The 12,580-nt window shown below is 42.1% G+C and overlaps 1 protein-coding gene across 1 annotated transcript in view; it reads left to right on the top strand.

Annotated features, from left to right (window-relative positions):
- Positions 1-12,580, top strand: part of Hydin (HYDIN axonemal central pair apparatus protein) — a 362,311-nt gene that overhangs the window by 287,793 nt on the left and 61,938 nt on the right. The window contains exons 48-52 of the mRNA XM_059264008.1: positions 672-883; positions 1,142-1,324; positions 2,407-2,526; positions 4,785-4,944; positions 5,046-5,218. Coding sequence (XP_059119991.1) covers positions 672-883; positions 1,142-1,324; positions 2,407-2,526; positions 4,785-4,944; positions 5,046-5,218 — 848 coding nt within the window. The remainder of the gene's footprint in view (positions 1-671; positions 884-1,141; positions 1,325-2,406; positions 2,527-4,784; positions 4,945-5,045; positions 5,219-12,580) is intronic.

Below are 12,580 nucleotides of genomic sequence, written 5' to 3'. Positions count from 1 at the left end.
CACAGCGACACAGAAAGGAACACAGTCACCGCCTGGAACTTGATCAAGGGTTATCGATAGTAAAGTCAGGATTGTAATGCACCTTCAGTTTTTAAAGTTTTCTACTATTAAAAGGTTAAAAGGACAAATTAAAAATAAGAGGAAAATTAGATCAAGAAGCATGACGAATGCACTAGAAAAAAAAGAAAACTCATTATTAAATATGACCAATTAGATACAAGTGTTTATTTGTACTCCTTCCCAAAATAGTAAGAAATTTTTTTAAATCCTTTTCAAGTCCTAAGAACAAAGAGATGAAGAAAGGAAATGGTGGGAAGTGGAATATGCCAATAAAATATTAAGCATCATGTGGCAGGTGGCCGGAGAAACTGGCCCAGGCAGTGCCAGGGAAGTTGAATGCCCAGCTGGCTGTGATGGGACCCTGCCAGGAGCTGAAACGCATCCCATATGCTCCCTGTCAGCTTCAGGATTGCTCTAGGTTTTCCACTCCCTCCTCAGGATGGAGTGCCCAGAGAAACACCAGCCTTGTCACTAACTCATGGAACTGGCACCACTCATGCCCTGAGGCCAGTGCCCGCTGCCTCCCACCCAGACTGCAGACATGCTGTAGGCACCTCTGTCTTTGCTGTGTGCCAGGGGTATTTAAGCCTTTGTGCTCCTTTTGAATTAAGGCTCAAGAGGAACAGACCTCTTTGTCTAAGGGGAGCAAGCAGAAACTGAAAGAAAAACCAGAACAACCTCAGAAGGAAACTCAGAAGGAAAAACGTCGACCAAACTATAACAGGAAAGGCCTCTCTTCGGGGACATCGGGGACCATTGCCCCGATGTCTGACATAGACCAGAACAGCTTCGATGGGGAACACTCTCAGGAGAAGTTCACCAGGTAGGCCTCACAGCAGCCAAGGAGAGGGAGGATGCACAGCCATCACACCACCAGAGAGGTGCAGGGCTGTCCTGCAGTGCGGCTTTACAGCCTGCCATGCCTGACCCCAGTGGCACAGGACCTGTCCCAGCCAGTGTCTCCCCCACACACACCACCACCACCCACCCACACCACCCCACCCCACCCCCCCAACCCCCCCACCCCCGTCCTCCCTCAACTGGAAGCATGGTTACTTTAAAAGCCCTGTGGTTGTTTCAGGCTGAATCACTTCCGGTGGATTGTGCCTCCCAATGGAGAGGTGGCCTTGAGGGTGCACTTCTCCTCCATTGATCTTGGCAACTACGACCAAACATTTAATTTCGAGATCCTTGGGACCCGCCGCCAGTACCAGCTCTACTGCCGTGGAGTCTGCACCTACCCGTACATCTGCAAAGACCCAAGGTAAGTGTGTGTTATTTTCAAAGAAAAGGTCAAAAACTATGTTTTTGAGTCCCCTCATCCCAAGGTACTTTGAACAAGGTAGATATTAATAATATATGGGGGACCAGCAAGGATGCTCAGTGGATAAAGATACTTGCTGCCTAACACATGTGCACACGTACACACACACACACACACTATATATATATATATATATATATATATATATATATATATAAACAACAATACATTGAACTGGGAACACATTCCAGAACCTCTTGTATCAGACCTTGAAATAAGAGCAACATAGAAGCCGGGCGGTGGTGGCACATGCCTTTAATCCCAGCACTCGGGAGGCAGAGGCAGGCGGATCTCTGTGAGTTCGAGGCCAGCCTGGGCTACCAAGTGAGTTCCAGGAGAGGCGCAAAGCTACACAGAGAAACCCTGTCTCGAAAAACCAAAAAAAAAAAAAAAGAGCAACATAGATGACATGATACCACAAGGTGTTCCCAGGCTGAGACAGAATAAACATTACATTAAAAGAGGAAAAAAAATGTCTTCTGGCAAGTGAGTCTGCATATTTACCTACAAAGCAGATTCAAACCACTTTTACTCTAAGATTTGTCATCCTGTAAAATGAACACACGCATGAACCCCCATAGGTGGCGTTTCTCTGAACCACTGAACATCACCGTGCAGTTTAGGTCTCAGATAAAGGCACCTGGGTAAGCACACTGGAGCTCCAGCTGGAGGGAGGGGCCTTCTGTAGCTTTTCCTTTTTCATAATTCTCACCAAGGACCACTGTTTTACCAAGGAACTCAAAAGCTGATTACTACCCACTGGAACTATTTAATAGTTTTCCAAAAATGATTACTGTGGAATTTTCATACCTGGGTGTTATAGAGTAGACTATCCAGCTCAGCTCCAGTAGTCTTTTTCTCAAGTTCTAACCATTTCCTCCTCTCTTAGAAAGCAGGAAATAAGCTTCCACAGAAAGCCTCAGGTTAACTAGCTTCAGACACCCTTCAGAGCACACATCATGTGGCAGCATTGAACTTCCATTTGTGTACGATCATTTTACCTCTTCCTCCCCTGCGTTCAGGGTTGTGTTCCCTCAGAGGAAGAAAGAAATGAAGTTAAATGAAGTCATCTTTAAGAAGTACATAATGAGTCTGGAGAAATTTTACTTTGGGCCACTGCTTTGTGGAAAGTCAAGAGACAAGTGAGTGTTAATGTTATTTCAAAGTCAATTTCAGACTTCTGGGTTGAGTTCGCAAACACTGCAATTAGAGTTTTTGTGTAAGCAGGGCTTTTACTGACACTTCCCCCATTATCCTCTGAACTCCTAACCAGGAGAATTGGATTTTTGTGTCCCAAGTCTCTGCTTTGACACCCAGATGACTCAGACACCACTCTCCCTAGTGGGAAAGCCTAGAAGAGGAGCAGGCTTTAGAAAGGTGAAATCAAGACTTCACTTTGAGAGAGATAAAGTTCAAGATGTTTAGGAGACATCTCTATAAACCACATAAATTAGAGAACAGAATATATGGTTTGGGTTCTCACAGCAGAGTTCTGTCTTCAAGATGACAAAATCCTTGAGCATGGACTATATGGCATAAGGAGAGTGTATATAGTGAGGTGATTCCACAAAGAACTTCTCCGTACACAAGAAAAGTCCACAGTAGACACGAGAAAGAAGGCCAGAGTTCTTGGGGAAAACCAGGGAAAAGGGTACCATGGCTCTATGAGAATGAAGAATGAAGTATCAGCTATGTAGGAATATAATCTTTTCTGCAGCATTTGATATCGCTGCATGTATGCATGTAACAACATTTAATGAAAAAACAATACATGTATGCATGTAACAACAATGAATGAAAAAGGAGGCCATGGACTTTCAATTGAAAGGGAGCAAGGAAGGAGTACATGGGAGGGCTTGGAGAGAGGATAGGGAAGGGAGAAATGTTGTAACTATATCATAATATCAAAAATTTCTTTTAAAGGCTGAGCTACATGAGACCCTGTCTCAGGCAGTGGGGACAAAGGGAGAGGCGAGTATGTTAAAGGAACTGGTGGAGATTGCTAAGCAGATAAGCAGAAGTGGGGTCCCAGATGAGGTTAATTATCATAATTTTAGTGATACTAGTTTTAACTTAGTCAATTTTTTTATTGCACAAGCAAAGAATTGAGATGGAAAGGAACCAAGGTCTCCATCCAATCCAGCACTTCCTGTGATACGTAGAGTGTTTACTTTGTGCCTCCTTGGTAGAGCTAATGGATTGTCTTTGTTCCCTGACCTTTTTAGTTCCCTAGTTTCTTTTCTGGGGAGCTGGACTATGAAAGCGAGAAAAAGATGCTGATGATAGGCAAGGCTTTTAAGACCCAGCAGAAGATCTTAGGAGGGTGGCTGAGAGAAGAGCCAGTTGGTAGACATGGCGTAAAAAGAAGTTCAGTAGTGGGGATTGGATAAATAATGGTTATTCACGGACGTGTGTGTGTGTGTGTGTGTGTGTGTGTGTGTGTGTGTGTGTAGAAGTACTACAACAACAGTGACTGCCATAGTCCAAAATAAGACCCAGTGCAGATACCATTCACTTATTCATTTAAACCTTGGCTGAGCCTTATTAGCAAGAATAATGGGAAGACAACAGTGTCCACCTCAGAGGTTTGTGAGAACTGAGTAACAGACCTGAACTCTTTAGCATCATGATGAGTAAGATGTTGAGGTCACCTCCCTTTCCCAGTTATTCACATGGAGTTGCCTGACTGGCACTACGGTGGGAATCAGTCATTCTTTCTCCTTTCATCCTCCATCACAGCTTCCTCAAAGCTCTTCTCAAACTGTCTCTGGGCAGTGTAGCTCTTAAATCCTTCAGCCCTCTGCAGTGGTTCCTGTTTTGTCCATGGCCTTTAATGGAATGTCTTCCAATAGCCTTGATGCTTACCTCTACAGATCCCTCCTGAAGGCATTAGTGAACAGAAGCAAATTAGTTATGTGAACAGGGCCAGGTAAAATGGCAGAGCACTAACAGTCTATGAAGGTGTTTGTAGAAGAAGGTGAATGAAATCACCTCTAAGAAAGAAGTCAAATATCAGGTGACCCAAATGATAATTTCTCATGGGAATACAAGGATAGATGGTCACTTTTCTCAAAGTTCTCTGCTAAGAACTAAAAATAGCTACCACTCATTGGGCATTTGATATTTCCAAATGTACAGTCTCACTTAATACCAAGCAACCCTAAGCAATTCTGTCACCACATTCTTAAAGATAAGCAGACCGAGGCTTATGGGGGTCACATCACAGTACAGTATTCTCAAAGGCAAGTGAACAACTACAGATGTCATGACCTTAGCCAACTGCCACTGCCTCCGCACAGTCACAGTACCCTTCCCAATTCCATTGTACCTCACAGGCTCCTTTTACACAGGAATTCTCACCCCGTCATCACGACCTCACCCCATTCCCATTCATTTCCAGGTATAAGTCATCCTTGTTCCCTGGCAACATGGAGACCCTGACCATCCTCAATGATTCTCCAATGGTGGTGGAGGCATACTTCTGTTTTCAGAATGATGTGAAAGCAAGCACCTACTTTCTAGAGCCTGTCAACATGATTCTGAAACCCAACGAAAAGCAGGTACAGTCAGAGGGGGAAAGTCCCTGGGGGGAGGCTTTCTTGGGAAAGTCAAGACCTGACATCCTCAGTGTAAACAGACTTTGTTTCGACTCTTCCATCAGATACTAAATGTATGGGCCTACCCTACTGCGGTCGGTGTCTTTGAGGACAGCATTGTCTGCTGCATCAAGGAGAACCCAGAACCAGCTATCTTTAAGTTACACTGTCAAGGAATCCGTCCAGAAATTGAGGTGGAGCCCAGGCAAATACATTTTGACCGGCTCTTGCTTCACAGGTAAGAAAGTTCTGGATGACTCGGGGAGAGGAAGGCGATTTCAAGAACATACAGCTCTAAGGTAATCAACTCACCTTGAGTTACTCTGGTCTTTGGGGGTTGGTGTTGTTTGTTTGTTTCTTGGGTTTGTGTGTGTGTGTGTGTGTGACTAGAAACTGAACTCCAACTCTGAGCCTTGTGTGTGCTAGGCAAGTGACTCTCTGTCACTGAGCTCCACCCCCTCTCCAGCCCTTATTTGGTCTTTTAATTAAAGCAAGAAAAATCAAATGTTCTCTATTTATCTATATATTTGAATTTTCATAGGCTTCCTTTCTGAATTTCTATCTGATGTCATTTTTCCTCACAATTCCTTTAGAAGTACTTGTAATGCAGAAATGGTAACAGCCACCAAAATAATAATATTTATGCACCACTGCTAAAGGCTGGATCACCAAATCAGACCACTCACAAATAAGGAGCCTTTGTTAGTATCCTGGTTAGTTCTTTGTCAGCTTGATCCAAGCTAGGGTCATTTGGGAAGAGGAAACCTCAATTGAGAAAATGCCTACATCTCATTGACCTATAGACAAGTCTGGGGGGCATTTTCTTGATTGATGATTCATGTGGGAGGGCCCAGCCCACTGTGGGCAGTGCCACCTGGGCAGATGGTCCTGCATTCTGTAAGAAAAAAGCCTGAGCAAGCCATGAGGAACAAACCAGTCAGCAGCATTCCTCTGTGGCCTCTGCTTCAGTTCTTGCCTCCAGGTTCCCGCCCTGACTTCTCTCAAAGATGGATGATAACCTGGGAATTACAAGATGAAATAATCCTTTCCTTTCCAGGTTGCTTTTGGTCACAGTGTTTACCACAGAAATAGAAAGCAAACTAGAGGGGGCTGGAGAGATGGCTCAGCAGTTAAGAGCACTGACTGCTCTTCCAGAGGTCTTGAGTTCAATTCCCAGCAACCACATGGTGGCTCACAACCATCTGTAATGAGATCTGGCACCCTCTTCTGGCCTGCAGGCTGAACACTCACTGTATACATGATAAATAAATAAATCTTTAAAAAAAAAAAGAAAGAAAGAAAGAAAGAAAGAAAGAAAGAAAGAAAGAAAGAAAGAAAGAAGGAAAGAAAGCAAACTAGAACATCTATTTATCTCAAAAATGAAAGCAATCAAAATACAGAGAAAGAGAGATGTCTGAGGCATCTTTTATGATCAGTCACTTCTGCTCACACCAGTCTTACACTTTCTGGCCCAGATTAATAACTCAGCCTCAGGTGGGCAGTAGTGGCGCATGCCTTTAATCCCTACACTAGGGAGGCAGAGGCAGACAGATCTCTGAGTTCAAGGCCAGCCTGGTCTACAGAGAAAATTCCGGGACTGTGGTGGTATTGTGTCCTCCAATATATTGTGTACCTTAATAAACTTATCTGGGGTCAGAGAACAGAACAGCCACTAGACAGACATAGAAGCCAGAAAATAGTGGCACACACACCTTTAATCCTAGCATTCTGGAGGCAAAGATCCATCTGATCTTCGAGTTCAAAGCCACACTGGAAACAGCCAGGCCTGGTGACACACACCTTTCATTCCAGGAAGTGATGGCAGGAAGCAGAAAGGTATAAAAGGCATGAAAACCAGGAACTAGAGCCTGGTTAACCTTTTAGGCTTTTAGCAGCAGTTCAGCTGAGATCCATTCGGATGAGGACTCAGAGGCTTCCAGTTTGAGGAAACGAGATCAGCTGAGGAATTGGTGAGGTGAGATTGGATGTGGCTTGTTCTGTCTCTCTGATTTTTTCAGCGTTTATCCCAATACCTGGCTCTGGGTTTGTTTTTATTAATAAGACCTTTTAAGATTCATGCTATACATGACATTCAGAAAAACCCTGTCTTGGGGGGAAAAAAAACTACCTCAACCTCTAAGAAAGTGTTTTTGATAACTTCAGTCAACAGGAAAAAATGGTTTGGGAACATACTTAATTTTACATGTCAAGTGTTCACCTACCTGCAAGGACTCCATTGCCATATATTCAGGGTCTGAGTTTATTCATATAAGCAATCCTAAATTAGGGACATTGCCAACATTCCAAACATAGGGTCCATTTTCTTATATTATTATATCGTTAGTCTGTTTACCATCACATCTGACTGACATCCGGTTTGCAGGAAGATTAGACCAAGTTGCCTACCCTTATTCATTCCTCAGAATCATTTCTCAGAATTTGTAGAAAAATGGATCACAAGACAGATCCATTCCTCACAGTAGCGTGACTAAAAGCCATTAAAAGAAATAATATAGTATACTGAAGACTGGTTTGAGTAAATCAAAAAATACAGGAATGAGAACAGTAAAAGCAGAAGGAATGAAAATACCCAACAGGACAGGGGGAAGTATAATCATCAGAACATGTGTGTGTCTAGTAGCTGAGCTTCCAGATGCATGAAGCAAGAACCAATAGAACTAAGGCAATGAATAGGTAAGTCTGTGGTCGTGGTTGGAAATATATTGATACCCTTTTCTGAAAGATGTGGGAGCCCGTTCTCGGGTTCCTCGTGGCTTTACCCAGCAGGTCCACATAGAGGATGATTAGGACCACCGGCCTGAGTGCAGGTGTCTGAGATGGTCTGCACTTGGCTGTGCTGGGGGAGGAAGTCTTTTGCTCCACCCCTTGGCGTCTCTATAAAAACCCTGGGGCTGAGACAGTCAGGGCCCGTTGGAAAAGGTTCCAGGCCCTCTCGAGGCTATCCTTTATTTTCTATCTGTTTATCTCCGCAAGATTCTCTGCAATAAATCCTTCTATCTAATATTTCCTGCTGCTTGCACTCAAGAAAACTCTGGGGAGCTGTGGGGTTGGTGGGTAAATGCCCCACAGAAAGACTAAGGGAATAACTAGTCAAAACATCAGCATGAATGATCTGAACACAACTATTAACTACTTTAACCTAATTAAATGTATTTTGACTCAATTTTTTATCGTTTGAGAATTTCATATATGTATATCACCTGTTTTGAACAAATCCACCCCCTATTTCCCCCACTCCAATTCCTTCCCATCCTCACCACCACTTTTCCCTCCCAACTTGATGTGCTCTGAGTCCAGTCAGGGCTAGTCATCTGTATATGGGTGTATGAGCATCTGTGGAGTATGGGTAGCCTTCCAGTAACCACCTTCCTGAAAAAACAACTGACTTTATTTTCCCCAGAAGCCATCAGTTGCCGATAGACTCTTAGCTAAGGGACCTCATGAGCCTCGACTTAGGACTTCATGAGCTCCCTCCCCGATCCATTCTGGGATTTTGACTGGCTTAATCTTGTGCAGCTTTTGTGGGGGGGGGGGGTCACAGCATCCATAAGTTCATGCATGCAATAACACTGTTATGTCCAGCCAATACTGTACTGATATTTCACTACAGATATCTATTACTTCTTGTTCTTATAATCTTTCTACCCCCTCTCCTGAGATTAAAGCCTCAGCTTTGTAGGGAACTGTGTGGTATAGATGTCACATTTATAGCTCAGCAATCTACAGTCTCTTATTCTCTGCATGTTGACCGATTGTGGGTCTCTATTAATTGCCATCTGCTACAAAAATAATCTTCTCTGATGACAGCAAAGAGGTGCACTCATCTGTAGGGTGAGTAAGGATAAGAGCGTAGGGGACAGTTTGCTATTTCAGCTTAGCAGAATAATTGTATTAGATTCTCTTCCAAGGCCTATGACCTAACCAGCCAAGGGTTTTTGTCCAGTTAACAGTATCACACATTATTTCTGTCTTGTGAAACTGGCCTTAAGTCAAAACAGGAAGTGATTGATTACTCCCATGACATTGTACCACTGGTGCATCAGAAGGTGTATCTTGCCAGACTAGTCAGAACTGCATCTCAAAGAACTCATAGAAAGTTGAAAATACTGTGTTTTGTGTAGGACCTTCCATTACTATAAAAGCTAGTCAGTAGGGATGAAGCTTCCAAGTCAGTACCAGCTTGATTTCTCCATATTCTATGACTCAGGTATGTAATGTCTTCAGTCCATCCAGTTCTGGAGAGTAACCAAGAGCAATGGCAATAGCATGTAATTTTTGAGGCTGTCTATGGGACCCCATTGACCAACAACTTTAAAAGAGGTAGCTTATACCTGGCACTGATAGCCTATAGTATCTAGGAAAGACATTGCCCTGCTCCATGATAAGGTAACTCCATTTAAATTCATTTTATATATGCATATGTATATTTTAAGGAAGCTTCTATGGTAGTAGGGTTTCCATGTGACTTTTCAAAGGTCTTTGGTGTTAGTAATCCATGCTCCCTCCTCTCATATGTTGATGCTAGCTTTTAATATTTAGATATGTGTTTAAATTGGAGTACCTATAAAAGTACCTATAAAAGTAAGGGGTCAGACAGAAGGTTTCAAGGTTAATTTGACTAAATATTTATCAATCAATTGTTAATTTTTTCCAATAACCAACTCTACTTTCATTGATTATTTCTATTTCTATTTCTATTTCTGATTTTTATCATCTCTTCTCATCTACTTTTTGGGGTGGTATTTATTTTTTCCAAAGCTTCTATGTTCACCATTAATTTAAGACCTCTTGACTTTTTTATGTAGGCACTTAGTGCTATAAACTTTTCTCTTGAGACTGCCTTCACTGGGTCCCATAGATTTTTATATGTTGTATTTTTATTTTCATTCAGTTCTAGGAAATAATAATTTTCTTCTTGATTTCTTCCTTGGCCCGATTGCCATTCAGTATTGTGTTGTTTAGTTTCCATGAGTTTGAGTACTTTCTGTAGTTTCCACTGCTGTTGATCTCCAGCTTCATTTCATTATGCTCAGATCCGATGATGAATGTTATTTCAGTTTTTCTTTATTTGTTGAGACTTGCTTTGCATCCTACTGGGTGGTCAGTTTTGGAGAAAGTTCCATGGGCTTCTGAGAAGATGTGTAATCTTTAGTGACTGGGTGGAATATTCTGTAGATGTCTGTTAGGTCTTTCTGATTTATGATATCATTTAACTCTAATGTTTCTGTTATTTTTGGTCCAGATGACCTATTGGTGAAAGTGGGGTATTGAAGTCACCCACAATCACTGAGTTAATATGTGGATTTTTTTTATTTCATAAAATATATTTTGATCCCTTTCCCAACTCCTCCAGATCATCCCCACATCTCTACCCATCCAATTTTATTCTCTCTCTCTCTCTCTCTCTCTCTCTCTCTCTCTCTCTCTCTCTCTCTCTCTCTTAAAAGAACAGCAAAAACAAAAATTGAAACAAAGAAAAAAAATAAGGAAATTAGTAAGACAAGTAAAAAAAAACAAGAAGTCCTTCTTATGTCACCCAACTAATCTGTGGCTTTAGATCTAGTAATATGACTTTTGTGAAGTTGGGTATGCCTGTGTTTGGTGCATATATGTGGTGATATTTTGTTTGTGCACTAACAAATAAAGCTTTCCTGGAGATCAGAGTATGGAGCTAGCCATTAGTTAACCACAGAAGCCAGGCAATGGTGGCTCATACCTTTAATCCCGGCACTTGGGAGGAGAAATGTAGCTAGAGTTTTCTTGCCTGCCCACAGTCAGGACAAATCTCTGTCACCCGCCAGTCCCACAGCCACTCAGACCCAACCAAGTAAACACAGAGACTTATATTGCTTACAAACTGTATGGCCATGGCAGGCTTCTTTCTAACTGTTCTTATATCTTAAATCAACACATTTCTGTTAATCTATACCTTGCCACGTGGCTCGTGGCTCACCGGCATCTTCACATGTTGCTTGTCATGGCAGCGACTGGCAATGTCTCTCTGACTCAGCCTTACACTTCCCAGAATTCTTCCCCTCCTTGTCCCACCTATACTTCCTCCTTCCTGGCTACTGGCCAATCAGTGTTTTATTTATTAACCAATCAGAGCAGCACATCAGACATGCAGAACATCCCACAGCAGAGAAAACAGGAAGATCAGGAGTTCAAGGCCACCTTTGGCTACACAATACTGATCCAGTCTGAAAGAGAAACAGAGCCAAACAGTGGAGGCACACACCTTTAATCCCAGCACTTGGGAGGTGGAGACAGGAAGTAATATGGCTGGGCAGAGAGAGGAATATAAGGCAGGAGGAGACAGAAGCTCGCCCCCCCCCTTTCAGGCTGAGGAGTTGGTAAGGTAAAAAGTGGCTGTGGCTTTCTCCTTTACTTCTCTGATCTTTCAACATTTACCCTGATATCTGGCTCCAGGTTTTTATTATTTAGACCAATTAGAATTTGCACTACACATATATGTTCAGAATTGTGATAGCTTCTTGTTGGCTTCTACCTTCAATGAATATGAAGTGATCTTCCTTATTTTTTACTTGAAGTCTGTTTTGTCAGATATTAGAATAGCTATGCCTGCTTGTTTCTTGGTTTTGTTTTCTTAAAATACCTTTTTCCATCCTTTAACTCCAAGGTGGTGTCTATTTTTTATTGTGGGTAGTGTTCCTCGGAAGCACAAAAAGATGGATACTATTTTCTAATCTGCTAGTCTGTATCTTTTTATTGGAAAATTAAGACCATTAATATTAAGAGTTATTATTTAACCATGTGTATTGATTCCTGGGGTTTTTGTTTTGTTTTGTTTTCTTAGACTTATTTTGATTAGCTGGTTTGGCATTGTTTATTTATTCCATGTGCTTATCCTTCTCTTCAGACTAAAATCTTCCTTCCAGTATCCTCTGTAGAGTTGTTTAAGTGCCTGTCAACTATAAATCGCATATTCATTTCAGGCACACATGAAGCATACAGTGCAAAGCCATAAAACAAGGCTCATTAAAGTTCAGCTTAAACGGAGAAACCCTGTCTCAAAAAAATTGTCAACTTAATGAAATTGCCTTGAGTATATTTTCTAACCATGGCATAATTAAATCGTAGACAGATTTCTCATTGTTGGAGGAAAGGAGGTTTAAGTGTATCGTGTGGGCTGCAAGATGGCCCAACAGATGAAGGCACTTACTACCAGTCCTAACAATCTGAGTTTGATCCCAAGGTCCCACGTGGTAGAAAAAGAGAACAGACTCTTACAAGTTGTCCTCTGACCACCACAAATGCACAATTGCATATGTGCAGCTACACACACACACACACACACACACACACACACACACACACACACACCCCTTTTAAGTATACCTTGTTATTGAGTTGGACTTAGAGATATCAGCATAAACTCCTGGTTTTTAATATAAAGATATGTACAGAAACATACACATGTTTCCCAGCTCTGTCACCAGAAGGGCTTGGAAACGATGATAGCAATGGTTACCCACACAGGCGATAGGAAACAGTAGCAATGAGGACCCCATCATCCAGATCTTGGTATCTAAATATCATTCTCCAGTAAATGGCAAGG

The sequence above is a fragment of the Peromyscus eremicus genome, chromosome 5 (assembly GCF_949786415.1).
Source record: "Peromyscus eremicus chromosome 5, PerEre_H2_v1, whole genome shotgun sequence".
Classification (NCBI taxonomy): Eukaryota; Metazoa; Chordata; class Mammalia; order Rodentia; family Cricetidae; genus Peromyscus; species Peromyscus eremicus.
This window is presented reverse-complemented; position numbering and strand designations above follow the sequence as displayed.